Source organism: Diadema setosum, chromosome 2 (assembly GCF_964275005.1).
Source record: "Diadema setosum chromosome 2, eeDiaSeto1, whole genome shotgun sequence".
In the NCBI taxonomy this organism is placed as follows: Eukaryota; Metazoa; Echinodermata; class Echinoidea; order Diadematoida; family Diadematidae; genus Diadema; species Diadema setosum.
This window is the reverse complement of record NC_092686.1, coordinates 20,743,604-20,766,030: the sequence shown is the minus strand read 5'-3', so window position 1 is coordinate 20,766,030 and position 22,427 is coordinate 20,743,604. Positions and strand designations below refer to the sequence as shown.

Here is a 22,427-nt window from a genome sequence, read left to right as displayed (position 1 = left end):
AAAGCAGAGTAGTGAAGGTTGGGGTGTGAATTTTCTTCAATTTCGTCTCCCTCTACAAATGAAATTTGTAAGATCGCAACTGCTCATCTATACTTTAACAAACATGTCGGAAAAGGGGAACCATGCACGGAATTCGAACCTGTCATCTGCATGTATACTGCTTTCCGGGCAGCGACACACCACCAGGCTATGGTTGCCGGTGTAGCAGTTACACCGGTGGTGACACGATGAACTTGGAACAAAATATATACCCAAGCTCCGAAATTCCGACATTGTTATGACCACATTGTTAAGTATAGTCCAAGGTGGACAAGGCATTAATGAAAGCAAGAGATTACTTAGCAGAGGGTGAATGCCTTGTCCGCCTTGGACTACCCCCCCCCCCCCCAACTCCCCCCTCTCTCTCTCCCTCCCTCTCTCTCTCTCTCTCTCTCTCTCTAGCAATGTATAAGCTGAGACATTGTTTTAAATGTTGTCCTCAATCTACTGAGTATCTCTTCTGGGGATTTCACATACTCTCTAAAAATATCGAGTGAAAATAATATATTCACTCTTAAAGGAGTGAATACAAAAAAGAGTGAATTTCGAGTGACTTTTGAGTGAAAATGTTCATTTTCACTCGTTTTGGATCACTCCAAAATCTTCGAGTGATCCCTGAGGTCACTCCAAAATGAGTGAAAATCACTCAAAATTCACTCCAATTTCACTCTAAATTCACTCTTTTTTATATTCACTCCTCTAAGAGTGAATATTTTCACTCTATTTTTTATTTTTTAAAATTTTATTTATTTATTTATTTTTTTTTATAGAGAGAGTAGCATATCTTGTCGTTGGTGGTGCATTATGGGCTATACAATATTATGTCAATAATGTATCATTCCTCATCCATTATGCTTCATGAGGATTTAGGAACTGCGACAGACAGTGACCTGATAGTTGACCAACACAAGTCTGATTCATCAGACAGACTGCGATCCTTTAAATCTGCGAGTGGCTGACACAATAAGAGAAAAAAAAAATATGTGGGATGGGAATAGTTTTCTATAGGCTTAATAATGGAAACATCGTTGGAGTGGGCATAACATTATCTGTGGATGCTATCCATTTTTGGGATCTGCAATTGCAAGCTATAGGAAAAAAGGGGGAAAGTAGGAAAAAACAAAAGCGAAGAGGGGGAGAGGAGAAATTAGAGAGAAGAGTACGGATACTGTATCTCTCGCTTCTATACTCTTTGCTCTCTCATTGTAACGTTACAGCTGAACAACACGTCACACTCATCTACCATCCACGTACTCCTTTCTTTTTGTACAGGTGTTTTATGTCACTAGTAATGGTTAATAACACTAGAATCCTATGTAGGAGTAGTGATATAATGAATGATTTTTTTTTTTAATCCGTTGAAACGCATCTCGAAATCTTCTATAAAATCAATATTTCTGTCTATTTGAACAAGTTTACACCATTGACTCATATGACGTATGTTTAGATGAATAGAAATAATCATTGCTCCCAAGAACACAAGATCGCCCAACCAGCAGTCCCCTTTTCATCCCGTGAAATATTACTGGATCGGTGCTCGCTTCAGTGGCTGTTGCATGTTTTTGCCGACCAACCAGAGCCTCGTCGCCATCTTCTGTCCTGAACATTCGGCCAATGGTTAGTGATTTGTGATCTGAGCTCGTGATTCGAGTATATTACAGAATCGTGTGGTTGGGTTCACCGATACTTGATTGTCTAGGTGTTGTGAGAGTGGAATAACAGACGAATGGTAGAATAAGATGATTTAATAACGAGTCGTGATGTAGAAACTGTCTAACTGTTAGACCTCCTATCTATGGTACGCACCATTTCCACGGTATACCGTATAGAAATCTACGGCAACGGGGGTTCGTGAATCGTGCATGTGCATACTAACCGGCTACAACACTACAAAGGGTCGACTTCAACATCACACACACTAGCTGCTGCAGTACCGTAACTGCATTGTGTAATGATAGGCATTTTTTCTCGGTACATACATCGCTACATGATGATCGCGAGTGTTATTGTTTGTTGCGTTGTAATTGATTAATTGTACGTTACTAACACTACCATTCATTGCATTGTAAATAACTTCACTCTGTCTGTGCTAGCTAAGTAATATGGGTGTGCACTCATTTACACTAGGCCTACAGATTCAGTCTGATCGTGATGGTTTTCAACATCGTATCACTAGACACTACGGAACACCACTGAGTGAGTGCAGTGATGTAAAAGGGTTTGCATTCATGTCAATATCTCAAAATCCAGAAACCAAAATTGCACCAAATTCACAGGATATACTGTTACTAATTAGCGTAGGCCTATTGGCAATCACACATGTAAATTTGAACCAAATCACTTAATTGGTATGCTAAGTAAGATATCAACGTGACAGCTAGCTCGCTTTTTTGTGACCCTCTACTCAAGACCTAATTCATGAATGCAGCATACACAGCTTATCAATCTGAAACTCAGAAACTGAAGTAGCATTCTAACAAGTTATTGATAGTAATGATTATGTGATGTATCTTTTGCAAGAAACCAGGGAGCTGAAAATCAATGCAATGTACAGAATGTTTAATGAACATATATAAAACTAGAAACGGTTGAGAAAGGCAGCTCCTACTCTAGAGTGCACATAAAATGCACTAAAATTGGCCGCGCATTTGGCCAAATGTTGTTTTGAAAAACGCCACCAAACACAAAACAACAACAACATTTGGCCCAGTTTGCGTTTACACCAAGAAGAGGCTGGGCTCGGCCGTGGCCGAGACCACCTCCAGAGCGTGGCCAAATGCGCGGCCAATTTTGGCCCCGCATTTGCCCTTTTGCGTGTTTACACTGAATTGAAGGTGGGCTCGGCTGCGGCCGAGCCTCGCACTGTAAACGGGGTCAAAGTTGGGAAATTGGGCAATTTTCAGCATACATAGTTGGAAATCACTGATCTCTATGGAAGAACAAGATCAATGGTGGAATTGAGCTGCTTGGCGGAGGTCTGCACTCTCAGAGTGCTTCTCTGGTTGGCATTTTTTTTTTTTTTGGGCGGGAGGGGTATTTTTTAGGGGTCCAAGTGGGAGGAAAAATCCTGCACAATCGGTGAAATTCGACTGTTAGTATTTTTTCCTAAAATATTTTTAATTTGGCATAATTTTCAGTCTTTCCCAAATGATCCTGAAATAGGGTTCCAAATAAGGATTAGTTCAAACCCCAAAAATTCCAAAATGGGGCAGTGGAACAGTTTAATTTTGTTTGGTTTGTATGTCGTTTTTCCTTGAAACCGTTACAGGAGAAATGGGGGTTTCTGCAAATGCTATGCAGTGCTCTCCTATTATAATAAACATGGTTATACAAAATTCCGGTTGCAACGAAGTAAAAATTCAGGCCAAAACATTGTCCACTCTATGCTTTTTATTGTTTATTTGTTTGGTTATAACAAAATTTTAATATTTTACGAAAGAAAACAGCCGGTCCCAAGGACGTTGTTATAATGGGAGTCCACTGTATGTGACTTTAAATGAGCTGTGGCTGTAGTGATATGATGTATGCCCTGTATGCGGTACAGATAGGTGCATAATAAGTGGATGGTAGCTGTGACGTAAAAGCAACATGCTCTCAGGCTAGTTGGGTACTCCGCCTAATCGGGTAAGAAAATCACTGTGCCCGACACTATGCGATTAAGCCAAGAGAGCTGTATACCAGGTTCTTGCGAGGAATGGGTTACTGTAAAACATGATATCTTCGCGGCATTAAATTTTTGCGAATTGGAGCCGATGGCCTTTTTCGTGGCATGAAATTTTCGCGAATCGCCACTGGCAATCAATGCATATAGTGTATACAAGAACTTTCGCTTGCATTTTAATTTCGCGAGTCTTGGCGCTCGCGAAATTCGCGAAAGTAAAATGCACTCAAACATTCCTCTTTTTACAGTAACTGACATGTTTGTTACAAGCCCATACTATGATGAGAGAACTTTAAGGCATTTTGCAGCAAGTGAAGTGGAGATTGTTCTTGCTACAATAGTATGTTATGCAGAGCTATGTATTGTTTCTGGAGCCACCTAGCACCACTCATCCTTTGTTAACTCTCCATATGAGGTACTCTCTTTTGCCTCCCACTGTAGTCTAGTCCTTTTATACTACACCCAATGTCATGTGTTCCTATGGTTGCGATCTCACCAATTTATGTACGACAGTACAAAGTACTGTAAAACGAGGAATGTTCGTGTGCATTTTAATTTCGCAAATTTCGCAAGTGCCAAGATTCGCGAAATTTCTTGTCTACACTACCGGTATATGCATTGAATGCCAGTGTCAATTTGCAAAAATTTCATGCCACGAAAGAGGCCATCAGCTCCAATTCACAAAAATTTCGTGCCGCGAATATATCATGTTTTACAGTACAATGTACTCTGCAAAGAGGGTTGTACCTAACAGCAGAAGAAGATGGCTAATATGGCAGAGAGAGGTTGTTTACAGTCAGTGATTGGATAATCATGATCATGTGATAGCAAACATTCATGGTATTTTACCCACTGGCAGAAGTAAATTTCGAGGGCCATGGATCAACATACCTTCAGCTTTAGATTCTTTTTGTTCAAAAAAAAAAAAAAAATTGGCAAATATCATTAGCTCATCAAAATCTTCAGTATATCGATCACTTCAGAAAAATGATATCGTTATCTCTAATGACAAGTACATAATGTTGAAATACACAGATGTAATAAAGGTATGTAGGTGCTTTTCATCTTTGTTCATTTCAACCAGGTTGTGGTGCTTTGAAGGTATGTGGGATACTCTGATTAGACTTTGATTTTATGTGCTACAATTTGTACATCCAGTTAGTTTTATTTTTGGCTCTCCCATCCATTTATGCACCTTGGTAGAGATCAGATGAGCATTGTGGATTTAGTGATCACGGTATTGTAAGTGGTAACCACAAGATCTCCATCATGTTATATGCAGCTTATATGACATTAACTAGGGGAAAGTACTGCACAGTGATCAAGATCAGTGGATATAACATGAAACTGTGAAGTCTGAAGCAAGTGATTCAGTTGAATGTTGAAATAATTCATTGTGATAAACATTATATCATATCACATGTCATATGTTATTCCAGGTGTAAAAATGGATACCACGGAGCAGGGAGATGGAACACAAGTGCTGAGTATTTCAAGTGAACAGTTTTTGACAAGCAACCTGTACACCCAGGCATCAACAGGTAAGAGAGCTTGAATTCATTTCGTAGTGCTACGTAATGTACATAAGTATAGTCAGTGTAACATAAGTTCATAAATTAAAATAATACCTGGCAGCGCATTCAGTAAGTGGCTCAGCTACTAGATAATTCATGCCAATGATTCATTGATGTATGCTAACCATAATAGCATTAGTAGAATTTTCCATTCTTCTGTGTAGTGGTGTCAATGAAAAAAAAAAGTTAAATTCAATTCAATTTGATTTTATTATCCATTTCTGGAAATTTGTTTTGTTTGCATGCATACCCATAGAATGCATACATACAGAGCACACATATAACATACATTGATATACATACAAGAGGTATACGGCAGAGACTCCAACTCTACCGCTTTCAACGGGAGATCTCCCGCCGAAAGCCCAGTTTTGCAAAATCTCCCGTTCTCCCGCGTGAGATTTAATTTCTCCCGCCCTGGCTGTGTGTCTCCCGTTGGAAAGGATTTCTTACTTAATTTCATTCTATGTTGAAAAATAAGCCTTAGATAGCATGAGAGAGCATCTAGAACCCTAGAGCTTCCAGGGTCCTTAGTGTGCCCTGGATCCCTGCTGCAAAGAATTTTGCGCTTCGCGCACATCAAGTTGGAGTCTCCCATTTGCTAGGGGTTTCAGGTGGGAGAATCTCCAGATTAGAAGGTGCTTGGGGTTGGAGTCTCTGTATACAGCAATACAATATCGATATCAGAGATATGTGTACATAACATTTGAGGAAATATCAATCTGTATATTATACATATGTATGTGTCAACATTGTGTTGAGTGTGATGTGCATGTATACATGTGTGTGAATGTGTATTAAATTAATAATAACCAAACTTTTGAATGATATGAAGGATTGTCCTTTTATACCTAAAATGTGATTGTGTAAAAATCTTGAAGGTTAATGTGTGTAGTGTGAATGTACAAAAAGGTTGGTCTGTGCAATTGACAAAAATGTAAGACCTATATCATATCACAGTCGTAATCATTCCTTTCTTGAATCAAATTACAAAAGATCGTAACATTGGTATGATAATTCACATCCACATTTCAAAACAATATCAATATACAAATATACTATAATGCTATATCAGATAGAGTTCATTGACCATATTTTGACCTTTTAATTTGTTGAACTTCACATGTACTGTAAAAGTGAAAATTTTCGCACATTTCGTGCAACCAGAAACTAGCGCAAAAATAAAAGCACGTCAATATTTTTGCATGCTATATGTGCCTGTGCGCAATGTCTTGATTCCGCGGAATTAAAAACACGCGAAACTCTTCTTACCCGGCCAAGCGCGAAAAATTAGTCGCGCGAAAATATCCACTTTTACAGTATTCAAACTGAACTGACATCTTTATTGAAAGTACACCACAATGCAGTGAGTATAGTGCTTGTTGGGACAAATTTATTAACCTTTAGACCTTTAACCTTGTCAGACTTCTCTCATATTAAAACTTAACTAATATTCTTAGCTTATTTACTAGTGGTGTGAATTTGATTGTTATAGCTTAAAAAGCTACGGAATATTTACTAAATAGGGTGAAAGAAAAGGGATAATTTAGACTTCGTATGAGGAGAAATTCCTTCTAATTACTGACTGCACATTTGTCCTTATTCTTACTCCAGATGAAGCTTTAGGAGGAGTGACTGAAGATGATGGCACAGGGGAGGAGAAGGGTGGAGCATCTCCTCTGCGAGAGCAAGACCGTTTCCTACCCATTGCTAATGTGGCACGCATCATGAAAGTGGGCATACCTAAAACAGGAAAGGTACTCGGATCTTATCCAAGGCTTGAACTAACCATTCTATTTTGTGGCACGAAAGTGAAATTTGATGGTCAGAAAAAATTTAGAAAAACATGAAAAATGAAATCATTTCATAAAACATAGACCATATTTACAATTAGCTATGATAATTCTCTGAAAATTTGCAGGTATGTTTAAAGTACTTCAGTTACCAGGTATTTTAACTATGAAGTAATAAAGAAAATTGTTATAAAATGAAGTGATATGATAAAACATCAAGATGATCATAAACTATGATAATTATGTGAAAATTGGCAGGTATGATAATGGGCTTCAAATACCACATAATGTGACTAGTTCACTAAGCCTAACATAATCAATATTGAATTGAGGAATAAACATGAATTTTCCATGGCACCATATGTTGATGAAATTATTATATTCAACAAAGGAATATACCTACGTATAGATAGAATTTGGCTGTGAGAAGAAGAAAAAAAAGAGTTTGTGTGAATTTGGATGCAGAATTAGACCAAGTTTGGCTATGAAGACCAGCAGCGACCTGGCAACCCTGATCACGAAATGAAATGGATGCTTGTTATCAAGCACTTAGCGACTGTTATTCTCTTTTCTGGATCAGAAAAAGACATCAAAACTATGAACACACTCACATATATTTTGGTGGGTCACCAGGACAGATCATTTCGAAAATAATGGTGGCCCTACAGCTATTTCTGGGGTCATCATCGGGCCACCACTGATGACAAGCCTTGGCTTACTTTTACTGTATCTGTATACTTAGCATATTTTCTCTCTTTTTCCATCGGTCATGAATGTAGTGGGTTTTTTAGATTTTTTTATTGTGAGTTATAATTTAGTTACAATGCTGCAATTACAGTTGCATCCCCTTATATCTAATTGGATGATATTTCATCAGCATTTAGAAGTGGGCATCACTATCCCACCTTAATGTTCAATGATAACTATGAATAACATGTCAAGTATTTTGGTGATCATAATCATCAGTCTGAATAACAATGTCCAATCAGAAAAAAGAAATAGTGCTTGATTGGTGGTTAATGTAAATAGACTCTCCAACTATTTGTGCAGCCATGAGGAGCACAACTCTTCACCATCTCTCTTGAAATTTTCAAAAATACTGAGAAAAAAAGCCAATTTCTAGCACAACTGCTTCGTTATTTCCGGACTTCTTGCAAGATTCATTGTAAGCGCTAGCCACTAGCTATTAGTGGTAGCTAATGGTACACGTACTGCTAGCTACAGGCTGACTGGCTTGATGAATTCTCAAGTCGCATGTGATGGGACATGGAATGAAATGCTTACATGCATTACCCCACATTTTTCCCCACAGCAAATTGTACCATGGGTTAGTGATATCATCGGCACATGTAGTAAGTTTTTTTTTTTTGAGAGGCAGAGGCATCCCAGTATTATTATTATTTGTGTGTGTGTGAATGTTTGTGTGTCATTAGTCAAAAATGCACATGTTTGGGGTTAATTCTAAATTACTTTGTTTATGATGAATGCTTCTGTCAATGTTATGTTTGTTCTAAGTGGTATATAGAGGCGTAATAACTGCTTGCTACTTCCTGTCATGTGACATATATCATGGTATTTTCTTTGTCACTTTGTTTTCCTGTCCTGCAGATATCTAAAGAAGCAAAGGAATGTGTTCAAGAATGTGTTTCAGAATTTATCAGCTTTATCACAAGCGAGTATCCTTTTTACAATGTGCAGTAGGTGGCTTTTGTTTCATTTTATACAGTAATAAACCAATTGATGATACAGCCGACTCCCGTTATAACGAAGTCCTCGGGACCGGCAGTTTTCTTTCATTATATCAAAATATCGTTATAACCGATCATTTGTTTGGTTATAACGAAATTAAAATGAAATAAAACTCCAGGCTGCAAAATTATTGGCTCTATGCTTTTTTAGCTCACCTGAGCCAAAGGCTCAAGTGAGCTATTGCGATTGCCCTTCGTCCGTCGTCCGTCGTCCGTCGTGCGTAAACTTTTTACATTTTCATCTTCTTCTTGAAAACCCCAAGACCGATTTTCATCAAACTTGGCAGGTAGCATCCCTAGGGGGTTAGGAACTCAAATTTGTTAAAATGGGCACCATGCCCCACCCAGGGGGCCCCCAGGGGGGCCCAATCCCCCCAAAATTAAGGAATCTGTAAAAATCTTCTTCTCTTGAACCAGAAGTGATAGAGCTAAATTAATACTATGAGTTAGTACATTGATGACTGTAGTTTCAAGTTTGTTCATGGCAGAATCAGGGGTGCCCCCCTTGGGACCCAGGGGAGGAGGTGGGGAGGGGTCCTAATGGGGCCTAAATTGTACATTTTCATCTTCTTCTTGAGAACCACATGACCAATTTTCACCAAACTTGGCAGGTAGCATCCCTAGGGGGTTAGGATCTCAATTTGTTAAAATGGGCACCATGCCCCACCCAGGGGCCCCAGGGGGGCCCAAACCCCCCATAATGAAGGAATCTTTAAAAATCTTCTCTAGAATCAGAAGTTATAGAGCTAAGATAATACTATGAGTGAGTACATTAATGACTGTAGTTTCAAGTTTGTTCATAGCAGATCCAGGGGTGCCCCTCTTGGGGGTGGGGGTGGGGGGGGGGGGGGTTGGGAAGGTCCAAATGGGGGCCTGAATTGTACATTCATCTTCTTCCTGAAAACCTCATGATGGATTTTCATCAAACTTGGCAGGTAGCATCCCTAGGGGGTCAGGATCTCAATTTATCAAAATGGGCACCATGCCCCACCCAGAGGGCCCCAGGGGGCCCCAATCCCCCCCCCCCCCAATTAAGGAATCTTTAAAAATTTGGGACCTTATTGTACATTTTCATCTTCTATTTGAGAATGCCTGGTCAAATTTTAGTAGAGCTGTGAATAATTTAGATTAGTGACTGCATGAAAGGTGAACTTGCGATACTCAGGTGAGCGCTAGACCCGCGGGTCTCTTGTTATTGTTTATTTAAACAGTAAAAAAGCATAGAGCCAATAATTTAAACAATGAAAAAGCATAGAGCCAATAATTTTACTGCCTGGATTTTTATTGCATTGTAACCAGAATTTCATTATAACCGTGTTCACTATAACGGGAGTGCACTGTAGTTTCCGACTTGTGCCAACTGTATGTTTATTTGTGACAGATGTCTCCTGTACTACCAAGGGCATCGTGGGGGAGAATGATATGAGTGCAAACAGAATATAGTAATGAAAGCAATGAAATGACCATGCATCCATCTACACATACACACACACACACACACACACAAACACACACACGCATACAGATTGCCTTGTACTTAATTATATAACACACCTTTCTAACACCTGCAATGCCATACAGCAATCCACAAAATTACTCTTATGTATTATATCATTGTTATGGAAAAACATGCCATAAATATTATTCTTATCTATATAGGATGTTTTAATGGTGCATTAATTTTTACCGTTCAATATCGGAGCATATTGAATGAAACGCATAGGCCAACGTATTAATTCCCCATAGGCTACTGTTGTTACATGCCGTTCAAGATCACACCGTATTCAATTCTGTCTCATTTGTTGCGCGAGCACTTGCTGAATGCGCAAACGCTTGCTACTAGTGCGCATCATTTTGTTACAATTCACAAGTGCGCACACATCTTGCTAGTAGTTGCTTGCTTCATACAGTTTTAGGGGCTTCCCCTTTTCAGTGCTGAGATGTGACTGCCGAGTCAACTTCAAAGCCAAGAAGAAGCCCAGTATTTTTGTGCAGTTTATGCTTGCTCTACTTGATTGTAGATGATAATAATTATATTGGATGGCATTAACTCGTGGAATACCAGGGAATATTGCACTCGTTAGGGTCAATATTGCACTCATCATCTTCGATTCATGCAATATTGGCTCTAACTCGTGCAATATTCCCTGGTATCCCATTCATAGCCATCCAATATAATATAAATGGTACACAGTTCAATGTGAAATCATTCATATCCCCAAGAAGTGAGAACGGGTAAGGTCTATGAACCCAGCAAAATCCAATCATCAAAGTCAGAGTGATAACTATTAAGTCATGAATAGATTGATATGGAGTGTTGGTTCACAACATATATGTCAGTTTATAGTTTGTATCATGCAAAATCCAGAAGCCTTAACCTATGGAATGATAAAAAGAGCAAGTGAGAGATGTCACCAGGAGAAGAGGAAGACTATCAATGGTGAAGACATCCTCTATGCCATGTCAAATCTGGGCTTTGACAATTACGTGGAACCTCTAAAGCACTATCTTCAGAAGTACAGAGATGTAAGTTTATGTTTATATGGACTACACACTGCTTGAGTAGTATGGTTGATAAAGAAAAACTCATCTTTTCATGGCTTAGTTGTCTTAAAGGGTGTGTACAGTTCTGGTCGAGGTGAGGATTTAGCTTTTAACGTTTTGCGAGATATTCAGAAACCACTCTATGAGATGTCAAAGAGCATGCAGTTCTAAGGGGTATCAAAAGTTTATTTGATGAAATTCGGTTTTGAAATGGCTGAGATATCCAAAAACAATGTGAAACAAAGAGATCCTAATAAAGTTGTGGCATGTCGCCTTTTATTATTAGCACTTTTTTGGATATCTCAGCCATTTGAAAACCAATTTTCATCAAATAAACTTTGAATCCTTCTTAAAATTACATGCTCTTTCATATTCCATAAGAGGCTTTTCATTATCTCACTTAGGAACGTTCAAAACATGAATCCCCACCTCATCCAGTACTGTACAGTCCCTTTAAAGGGTGTGTACAGTTCTGGTCGAGGTGAAGATTTAGCTTTTAACGTTTTGCAAGATGTTCAGAAACCACTCTATGATATTTCAAAGAGAATGCAGTTCTAAGGGGTATCAAAAGTTTATTCGATGAAAATCGGTTTTGAAATAGCTGAGATATCCAAAAACAAGGTGAAACAAAGAGATCCTGATAAAGTTGTGGCATGTCGCCTTTTATTATCAGCACTTTTTTTGATATCTCAGCCATTTGAAAACCAATTTTCATCAAATAAACGTTGAATCCTTCTTAAAATTACATATGCTCTTTCATATTTCATAAGAGGTTTCTCATTATCTCACTTAGGAATGTTCAAAACATGAACCCCCACCTCAACCAGTACTGTACAGTCCCTTTAAAGACCCCCTTTTTTTGTGATCAGTCTTCGTCCAGCGTGCGTCATGCATCATCCATTGCCCAATGTTGTGAGTAAACTTTTTGCATTTTCATCTTGAAAACCCCATGACCAATTTTCACCAAACTTGGCAGGTAGCATCCCTAGAGGGATAGGATCTCAGTTTGTTCAAGTTAGTTCTATGAGTAAGTAGATTGGTGACTTTTGTTTCTACTTTCTTTATGGAGGGGGGGGGGGGGGGTTAGGGGAACCAGCACATTTTCTTATTCTTGAAAACACATAGTAAACTTTGTTACCAAACCCAGTGGGTTGTCAAATAGTGACAATTTAATTCAATTCAATTCAATAGTTTATTTATTTCCATCATCAAAAAAGAAATGAAAAAGGGAACATTATCCAAAGTGGTACAATTTTTCAGTTTGTCTTACATTTGTCTGATAAAGGCATTTTTTTTTTCAAATACAATTTAAAGTATATGCACAAATGATGTCATAAAAAAAGAAACAATGCACTTTGCCATGGCAACAAAAATAGTAAATAATCATAACGATGGAAAATGTATAATATGATATGATAATAATATAATATATATACAGAATCCCCTATTTCCAAAAAAAAAAAAAAATGTTGCCTAAAAACTTAGAAATATTCTGAGTAAATACATTAGTGAATGCACTTATAAGATTATTCATAGTAGCTCCAGGGATTGGGCGGGGGTCAATTTTTTATTTTTTATTTTTTTCTATATATATTTTTTTTATTGGGTGCGGGCAATTTTCACATTTAAGTCTTTTTTTTTTTAACTGCATAGTCAAACTTTCTAAGTACAGTGTACTTGGCAGTTATTTTTACCAGTGTGATGGATCATGCAAATGGGCACCATGCCCCCACAGAAGTGCTCAAAGCTACCCAACCCCCAAGTTTGCAATGTTTTTTAATAGGTAAGAGTCTGCAAGAATGCGTGGAAGGTGAACATGCGATACTTGGGTGAGCATGATACCCCTTGGTCCCTTGTTTTCATTTTTGATTGTGTGTATTAATATTTTTTTCTCTGTATTCATATTTACATTGTACAATTAAGATAATGACGACTTCTCCCTTTACTTGAACTTTAATGATTGAAAGAATCAAAACGGTGTCACAGCGTTGGTATGACAATCTTTCACTGCAGTTTCAAGAAAACGTATTTGTACTGTGCAGTAGAAAATTAAAGATGCTTAATTTCAGTGCACAGCTCTATAGCTATTTGCGGAGAAAGGTATAGCAACACTTACACTAAGCGAGTCACACTCTGTTCATGATAATATCTGGGTTGATAGTTGGGCTTCATAGATGTAACATAGTTACATGTATAAGTGATGATTTACAGCTGTACCCTCAAAGGTCACTACCACAGGGAGGTTTCATGAAGTTGTTGAAGCTCAGGTGAAAGTAGGTTTACTGTCATGGTATTTATAGAAACAGATGCAATTGAACCTGTCCATCACACCCATGTCTGGGTTGATACTTAAATGCAGAGTGTATATTAAATACCTTAAAACAATATTAACGGCAGGATATTTATGTAATATTTGTGTTTATTCTCTTCTCTCTTCAACAGTCAATGAAAGGTGACAAGGCAATTACTGGGCAAGTAAGAACTGAGGACCTTGTAGATGTAAACCAAGACTTTGGTGAGTACTGTAATGAGAATTATTATGTGACTTGGGCCCCGTTGCAAGAAAGTTGCAATCAATTGCAAATAATTGCTAATTTTGAAACAACCATTCTGATTGGCTCAGGGTCTGCCCTATTAAGAAGACATGCATGCAACAATGATTTTGATTGGCCAGTGACAATCAGTTGCGAGTTGCGTTTAAACGCAAAGTTTCTAGCAACGGGGCCTTGGTCAACATTTGTATCCCAATATGACATCAAGCAGAATTTCCTGTTTATTTTTAAAATGAATGACATAGTTTGTATGTATAAGAGAGCGTCATGTGGAACATTGTTCCCTTTTCATGCCAATTTTACTTTTGGATTGTTTTCAGCTCTGCTTTAAAAAGAAAATGCAGTGGCTCTGATTATTCATCTCTTGTATGAAATGGTTTCCGGACTCTGTCATTTCAGAATGACATCTAGCAAGTAGCACACAGTGTACCTTCTCTTTCACTTTCCATTTTAATCATGACAGTAAGATACTACATCACAAGGCTGTGTGTATCTCTAAGCCAATGTTAAGTAGGGCCAGTAATTATTGATATTGTAGCAATATTCCTAAAGGACAGTAACTTGTTTCTACTAAAGAATGTTGGTACCAGTTGCATGTTATGGATATTATGCATCGTCGTGTTAGGTTGTCATTAATTCCATTGCAGATACAGGACTCATGGAGGGGGATGCTTCCTCAGGAACACCAGTCTATCAGCAGTTTCCACCTCATGTTCAGGTAGGAGACGTGTGCTCAAACTACAGGCAGCCATTTTAGAGAGGAGTATCAAAAGGATATGTCCAATATTAATGGCAGAAATGCAATTTTTATGTGTGTACAAAAAACAAAACAAAACAAAACAAAACCCTGCCTGTGTATGGCAATGACAGGGCATTGTCAGAGATGTTGATTGTGTGTGGAACAGATTCAAAAGATGTGTGTAAATGGACTATGTCAGACATGGAAATTAAAGGAAACCAAAATCCAAGTATGAATTTGGATTGAGTGAAAGTAGCAATATTAGTAGATCATATCCGCTGAAATTTGAGGAAAATCACAGTCGATTCAAAAGTTATGAATCTTTTTCATTTTCAGTGCAGTAATTGCAGGAGAAGGAGACTACCACAGTTCATGACATCATTGTGGACAACTGTGTAAAGAAAATATATGGAGAATTCCACAAATTTCATTTTTCATGGAAAGTACACATTCCATTGACAAGCTACTGACAGTTAAGTTTGATATTATTCCCTCTGTTTTCTGAAAGACGTAAGCCAAGTACTCTTTCATAATGCTAAAAAAGTGAAAATATGTTGGATTTTCTTTATGTTTTCTATATATTGTCCATGATGTCATAAACTGTAGTAGTCTCCTATTGCTGCTTTCACTCAATCCACATTTATATTTGGGTTTTGGTTTCCCGGTCTGATGTAGTCCATTTACACATATCTTTTGAACCTGTAGGGTACTCTGACATGAGCATCGGTTTCAGCTTTGTTTTTTCTAAAAGCATTTTGACACGTTTACAAAACGAGTGATATTTAATCAACTTGTCTTCTCCCTAGATCAAATTTTCAGATGAGTTACTGCAAGGATAACATGCAAGTTGGTTAGGATCCAAGAAGTTACCTCATTAAAAGACAAGTTAACGTCATCCGAATTGAAATAAATTTCCATGCATAGGTTTGTGATGCCATCATTTTTTTTTTTTTGTGTGTGCTTATATTTTGACCATGAACACAGACGTAAGTGTCAGCTAGTGGCATAGTAGAACAGGTGTCCTACATTAAATCTTTACTTTTACTCGAAATATATTGTAGCCTTGTTACAGGATAAATATTTTACTGTACAGTGTCAGTATGCCAGCTATGTAGGGTGTCCTGTATGTAAGCATGTCAAAAGACCCCGCTGCAGTCTCATGAGTGTGGGTTAGCTTGTATGTTGCATTCATTAGACCATTTGTGACCGTGCATCACAAAACGAACAAAAAGTCGCACCCCTTGATTTTAAGTGAGGACTCAAAAAAGGTGAAATGGGTCAATCAAGTCAGTATCAAGTTTTTCATATTTTCTGAAAGAGCTACCCTTTTTTTACATTATCCTTAAGTTTGGGATCATAAAATGAATGAAAAAGTTCATTTTCAGCAGTTTTTTTTACAACCTTTTTTTGTATAATAGTGAGATCATGTATGCCTGAGAGGCCCCTTTTCATGTCTTGATAATCCTTTGCACACTCTTCACGTTCATGTCTGATAACTTTTGAAGAGATAACACTACTGCTTTGAAAGTTGGCATTTATCATGGTCAGAATGTATCAATAAAGCATGCTCAATTTCAACTCAATCCGATAATCACTTCATTGTTGTTGCTCCAGAGGTTTACATCCTGTTTTTTTGTCCCATTCATCGCACAGCTAGCACGGTTTGGTAAAGATTAAGCGCTTGAATAGACAGATAGACCCTGTACTTCAGAGCCCTTTTTCTCGGTTCACACTTTTCCAGAGAGTGTGCTTTCTTTCCAATATTTAGATAGGTTAGGAGAGTCCATTTCAGTTGAGCTATACATCATTGTAAAGATGATACCCCTTTCCCGCTGCCCGTCTCGGTGAACCACCGAGAGGTTCTCCGGTGAATTCACCGGGGAACCTCCCGGTGAATGTTTCAGTGCCGTCGTTTCACACTGCTCTCGGTGAAACTTTCCCCTAGACGGGTTTTCTGCTCACAACGTGGGTGATCTTATGTACTTGAGTTTGTTGTGCATCTGCGATTTGGTTTTTTCGATCCCATGTTCAGCAAGTTTTCGGAGGAGGGACTCGTACGCGGTGCCAGCGTCAGCCGACGCCCCGCTCAGTTCTTCGTTCACTGCAGCCTCGCTACGTAATTGAAGTAACAATCTCTCTTCATCTTTGGTCCACGCTCCAGCCATTTGCAAAATTCCCTCATATTTTAACAGTAGAGGAAAACGTCAACGGATTTCTCCTGCACACTGTAAACCCAGCACTTGACGAGAAAAGCACAAAATACGAAAAAAATCAAGCAAGAGGCGGACTGTATCACTATCAGACTTTACTGGAAGAGTTAAGAGCTAGACACTAGAAGGAGGAAGCATCAAAGCGATCAAGTACATTGTAAACCTATATCAGCTTTGTATACACGGTGTGCTAATTAAACAATACAATGCACAGCACGATGGAAAACAATGCTGTCACACTGTGAACGCCACATTGCCCACGAAACGACATAAGTAGTACCCTGTACGTGTGGATTTGGGAGGTCGAGTGCGCGCTAGCTAGCTGAAAACGTGTGCATGACCAGAAACAAGACATGACCTTTGACATAATCTGCATATTTTCCCCGGTGTTTCACCGAGACAACCTTTCACGCTGGGTGCTCTCGGTGAACCACCGGGTGATTTCCCGTTGAACTATCGGTGTTTACCCAGGACGCTTCTCGGGTAAAAATTGCCCAAAATTTCATCGGTGTTTCACCTAGGCTTCCCCTAGGTTTCAACCGAGTGACCTTTCACACTGCGGGGTTCCCCGGGTGCCCCCAGGTGCCCCCGGGGAAGATTTTCTTCAGCGGGAAAGGGGTATTAGAGTCTGCTCTTTCAGAATCTGCCCTTAACTAAAAATCCATGTCTGGCGACTTTTTGTTGGTTTTGTGATGCAGGGTCACATTTGTAAAGGTTACTGATTAACTTGTATATTATATACAAATTGATTAAATTCTCTCTCTCTCTCTCTCTCTCTTTCCAAGAACATAATAGACTAATGTGAATTGTAATGTGAATCAAGCATATACAGGACACAACTAAAAAGTACAGAAGTCATGTGATGAAGATTGCTATTTTTAAAAGACTATGGGGTGGCATTTTGGTAAATACACTCACATTTCTATTTGTCAATATCACTCAAGTTTTCACTGAAGCCCTGTTTGCCTACATTTACTTGTTTTATAAACCAAGTTATTTCAGATCAGTTTTCCTGCAGTTGATACTCTGTAAAACAATTGTATTTGTGTGGTATATTTTGTTTTATCTGCTACAGATGACCTTCCCTTGACCTGGGTGATGTCTATGCTGCAACAAGACACCTTGATGAACTTTTCATGAATCTGCACTGTAGATGTCAACAGACAAATCATCTAATGAAAGAAATAGGTTCTCTCCCCCCCCCCCCCCCCCCAGCAAACTTTAATCAAAACATTGTGCTCCAATACTCAGGTTTCAGCAGAGATGCACTGCTTTGCAATGGGACTTGTGATGCCTGTACATGTAGGCCTACAACCTTTCATTGTTTTCTTTGTGCTTGGAACTGTGGGTACCTTTTGACTCACATGGGTATTAACATTTACTTTTCAAGTTTGATTTGGTAGCCTTGTAATACTAAGTATTGGACGGAAAGCATTGATGCTTCAGTAAAATTAGAATAAACAAGAACACTACTTTCCAAATTGTGAGGTGTGATGGATTTTCTTTTTTTTTTTAAATCATTCATTTCTTTCTTTTAGTATGGTTCAGAGAAATTTCAGGTCTATCCATGAAGTCATTATCTGAGACACCCTGTTACATATTGCAAACAAGTGTAATATTACCTACAACAGTTATGCTGAGATAGTTCCGCCCACAAAGGAGGTCACTGTTGTGAATATACTCCGGTAGATTGCTGTGAGATTTCATCTCAACCTTCTTGATGGTGTTGAAATGAGCAATGAATCCATGCAGTGATTTGTTTTGTTTTTATAACCCCGCCACACGTAGTGTGAAGGGGGTATATAGGAATCACCGCGATGTTGGTCGGGTGGTCGGGCGGGCGGTCTGTTGCAAAATCTTGCGTTGCGAACTCCTCCTACAGTTTTGAAGCAATTTAAATGAAACTTAGAGTAAATGATGATATTGAGGTATAGATGTGCAAGACATGTTTTTTGTGTTTGTCGGACAATGCGTTGCCATGGTAACCATAATTTTACCAAAACCTTGTGGATTGAATAACTTCCATAGTATTTAAGCAATCAATTTCAAAATTGGTATCTTTGATGATCTATAGGTGTAGATATGCAAGACAATCTTTATGTTTGTACTTGACAAAACGTTGCCATGGTAACCGCATGTTTTCTTCGAAATCTTGTGGAGTGAACAATTCCACAGTTTTGAAGCAATTGAAATCAAATTTGGTAGGCATTATGGCCTTGAGGCATAGATGTGGAGCACAAAATTTTTGTGTTTGTCGGACAAAGCGTTGCCATGGTAACCATAATTTTACCAAAACGTGAATTGAATAACTTCGACATCATGCAAGCAATTAAGGTCAAATTTAGTATGTATGATGATCGGGAGGTGTAGTTATGCAAGACACCAATGTATTAATATAAGAAAAATGTGTTGCCATGGTAACCACTCATTTTTGTATGAAATTGAACCATTTAATCTATGAAGGTGAAATGTGTGTATGATGCTCTTTAAGTGTAATTTTGCAAAATGTCCTTTATATTTGTATCGGACGATGCGTTGCCATGGTAACCGCATTTTTTTTTTTTTAATCCTGTGGAGTGAACTTCTTCCACAGTTTTCAAGCAATTGAAACCAAATTTGGTGGGCATTATGGCCCTGAGGTATAGATGTGGAACACATAATTTTTGTGTTTGTCACATACACCGTTGCCATGGTAACCACAATTTTACCAAAACCTTGCAGATCGAATAACTTTTCCATCATTCAAGAAGTTAAAGTAAAATTTAGTATGTATCATGATCTAGATGTGTAGTCTTGCAAGACACCAATGTGTTAGTTTAAGGAAAATGTGTTGCCATGGTAACCACTCATTTTTGTATCAAAATAAACCATTCAAGCTATGAAGGTCAAATTTGGCATTTATGATGGTCTTTAAGTGTAGTGATGCTGGGGGAAAGCATGTTTCCATTTGCTGTAAGATTTATACTCAGTGTCAACTCTGTAATTGTACAGTAAACTAAAATTATTGTTTCCAATTCGACAAGTGCACAAACTTGGTATTAACGTCATTGCCCTCATGACATCACATACTATAAAGCAACACTAGGGGCGGGGGTATTAATCACCTTCAGTGATAATTCTAGTTTTTTTTTAATTGCATGGAATTCTCAAGTGTTTTTCAGTTGCCTTTAATGTTATGTAATTGTCCTGCATAGATGGTGATTTTGACCCAGACTTCGGAATATGTGATGCATTTTCTTCAGATATTATCTTTTGCTGTGTCTCCTTCGACATACTTGCTCATGTTCAAGACCCTAACTTTTAAGATATTTGGGGTATAATTGGGCTCCGTTTTGTAATTCTTTCAAAGCTCTCATAAACTGGCTGCAGTCAAAGAAATGCAAAATGCAAGAAGATGGTTCATCTCAAGAGAAAACTGCAAGGTGGTTCATTTAGAGAGACCATACATTTTTTAACATGATTTATTTAGAAATGTAATCTCATTTCTTGTTAGGTATCATTATAGAAATGTGGAGACATTTGTAAAAGACACCACTGTTTAGAGCAAGGCTAAGGAAGAAATTACTTGTTTGATAATGACGGTGAAAAATAGCACAGCGATACGGATAGTGTGGCATCATCTACCTTTGAGACCAATACATTGGTTGCAGCTGTGGAACATGAAGTTCTTTGGTTTTAGTGCTACACAAGTACCATGGTAGTGGAGATAGGCATACACAGTATATGATCTGTCGATGAAATTATCAAATGATACACCTATCTGTGCTATGAAATCATTTTTGCGGTTGGAATGTCTGTGTAGATTGTCTGATATTTTATCATTGGTTTTGTTGTATTGACCTTCCCAATCTCATTAATGAATTCATTTAGAAGTGTCTCTCATTGCAAATAATTGCATTGATTCAGTTTGCATGGACAAGAGCATAATATCATTGACATCGATAGCTTGAGGGTAGATTCTAGCGAGAGAAAGAAAAAAAAATGGTTTGTTGAAAATAATCGCAAGGAGTGGCATTTATCTGCATAGCAGATGAGAAGTACTAGCAGAGTTTCATTTTCTTGAGCAAAATTACCAGTTAGACTTAACAACAAAGCACCATATCTGGTACTTGTTCTTATAACATGTTTTATTTCATTTAAATTTTCATCGAAATGTTTTTGCTTTCAGATTCTCCGAGTTGTTCTATTCTTTTCCTGGCTGTGCTGTGAGGCCACAGTGAGGGAGATATTTGCACGGGTGATGTCCAGCACCTTAATGAGCAATGTCAATAATGACTAAAAGTATTACATATGAAATACACTAAATACAGTAAGTCTTGCACTTAATGCACATGGGATCAGAAAAAATGTACAAATTAACACGGTATTGATTTTTTGCATTTACACTCAAGTTAGTGATGCCTTGAGTTGTCTTTATTTATTTATGTGTCTATAAAATGACAGGCTGAAATTTTTCAGTTTGACTGCTTGTGTTGTGGGAAATCAATGAGTATATCAACACCTGTACTTCTATCATTTACTTTAAGACAGAAACCTTTCAAACATTTTAGATTCACTAAATCTGCACAAAATGAGAAACAAGCACATCATTTTGTCTGTTTGTCTTCATCAAGTTGACAATTCTGTGTATCCCATGTTGGAAAAATAATAAATGGAACTAGCTTTATTAGATTTGCAGAAAATCAGAAAAACAAAAACACATTTTTGTCTTTTCAGACAATATTGATCTTAAATGCATTGCTATTGTGGGGATGGTTTAAATTTAGGAATTTCTGATGATTATGCAACCAAATATATGACCAAAGTATGAAATACTTGCTGTGAATGAAAAATAATTATAAATAGTCCAGCATCAAATCATAAAAAAAAAAAAAAATGACAAGATAGGTAAAATCATGATGACATAATAGGCGACATGTTACTTGCCCAAAAAGGTTGTGAGGAGTTACAAATAGAAGAATCAGGACTGTTTTTTTTTTTTTTTTCTTCTTCTTCTTCTTCTTGGTCAACTTGTGCAAGATTGCAAACCCTTGAATAAAGAAAGCCCTGAAATCACTTGTCATACAGACAATATTACAAGGAGAGGAATTAACTCTTCTCCTCTTGCATTATATTTCCCCCTGTGGCTGATGATCTATATTATCTGATGCATTCCAAATATGTCAACAGCCAGTAGGGAATTGATAGTAGGATGAATATACAGCCCAAGTGATGAATTTGTAAATAAAATTGTACATAGCCACAAGCCTGTGTCAGAGTGATGACTTACCAGTGCAGTACATGGACCCATGGCAATTCTCATTTTGTACAATTGTTTTGTGTGTTGTGACTACATGCTAAATTCTAAACGAGTTGAAGATCTCACGTGCGTAATCTGTCAATACTGTATTATTTTTTTTCCCAGTCCTAATTTGAAACTACTGTTTGCAAATTGTGAACTAAACTCTCTCAGAGAATTTTGTGTGTGTGTGTGTGTGTGTGTGTGTGTGTGCTATAAATATCTAAAATTTCATGAACAGGAACATTATCGCTACATCACTACCAGCAGATGTTATTCATAATGTTGC

The 22,427-nt window shown here is 37.9% G+C and overlaps 2 protein-coding genes across 2 annotated transcripts in view; one reads left to right on the top strand and one right to left on the bottom strand.

Moving 5' to 3' along the window:
• Nucleotides 1-22,427, bottom strand: part of LOC140246225 (mitochondrial 10-formyltetrahydrofolate dehydrogenase-like) — a 647,794-nt gene that overhangs the window by 409,106 nt on the left and 216,261 nt on the right. The window lies entirely within an intron of this gene.
• Nucleotides 1,617-18,050, top strand: LOC140240669 (uncharacterized). The gene is made up of 8 exons (XM_072320426.1): nucleotides 1,617-1,656; nucleotides 5,140-5,241; nucleotides 6,889-7,031; nucleotides 8,676-8,743; nucleotides 11,212-11,341; nucleotides 13,802-13,874; nucleotides 14,559-14,629; nucleotides 17,936-18,050. Exons 2-8 carry the CDS (start codon nucleotides 5,148-5,150, stop codon nucleotides 17,948-17,950), a joined length of 594 nt encoding a protein of 197 aa, XP_072176527.1. The 5' UTR covers nucleotides 1,617-1,656; nucleotides 5,140-5,147; the 3' UTR covers nucleotides 17,951-18,050.

What these genes read in the sequence shown, in the direction of transcription:
- LOC140240669 (XM_072320426.1), top strand. Translation starts at nt 5,148, where the DNA reads ATGGATACCACGGAGCAGGGAGATGGAACACAAGTGCTGAGTATTTCA. An exon ending in GTACACCCAGGCATCAACAG is followed by an intron (nt 5,242 to 6,888) that starts GTAAGAGAGCTT and finishes TTCTTACTCCAG; the next exon opens with ATGAAGCTTTAGGAGGAGTG. An exon ending in AGATGTAAACCAAGACTTTG is followed by an intron (nt 13,875 to 14,558) that starts GTGAGTACTGTA and finishes ATTCCATTGCAG; the next exon opens with ATACAGGACTCATGGAGGGG.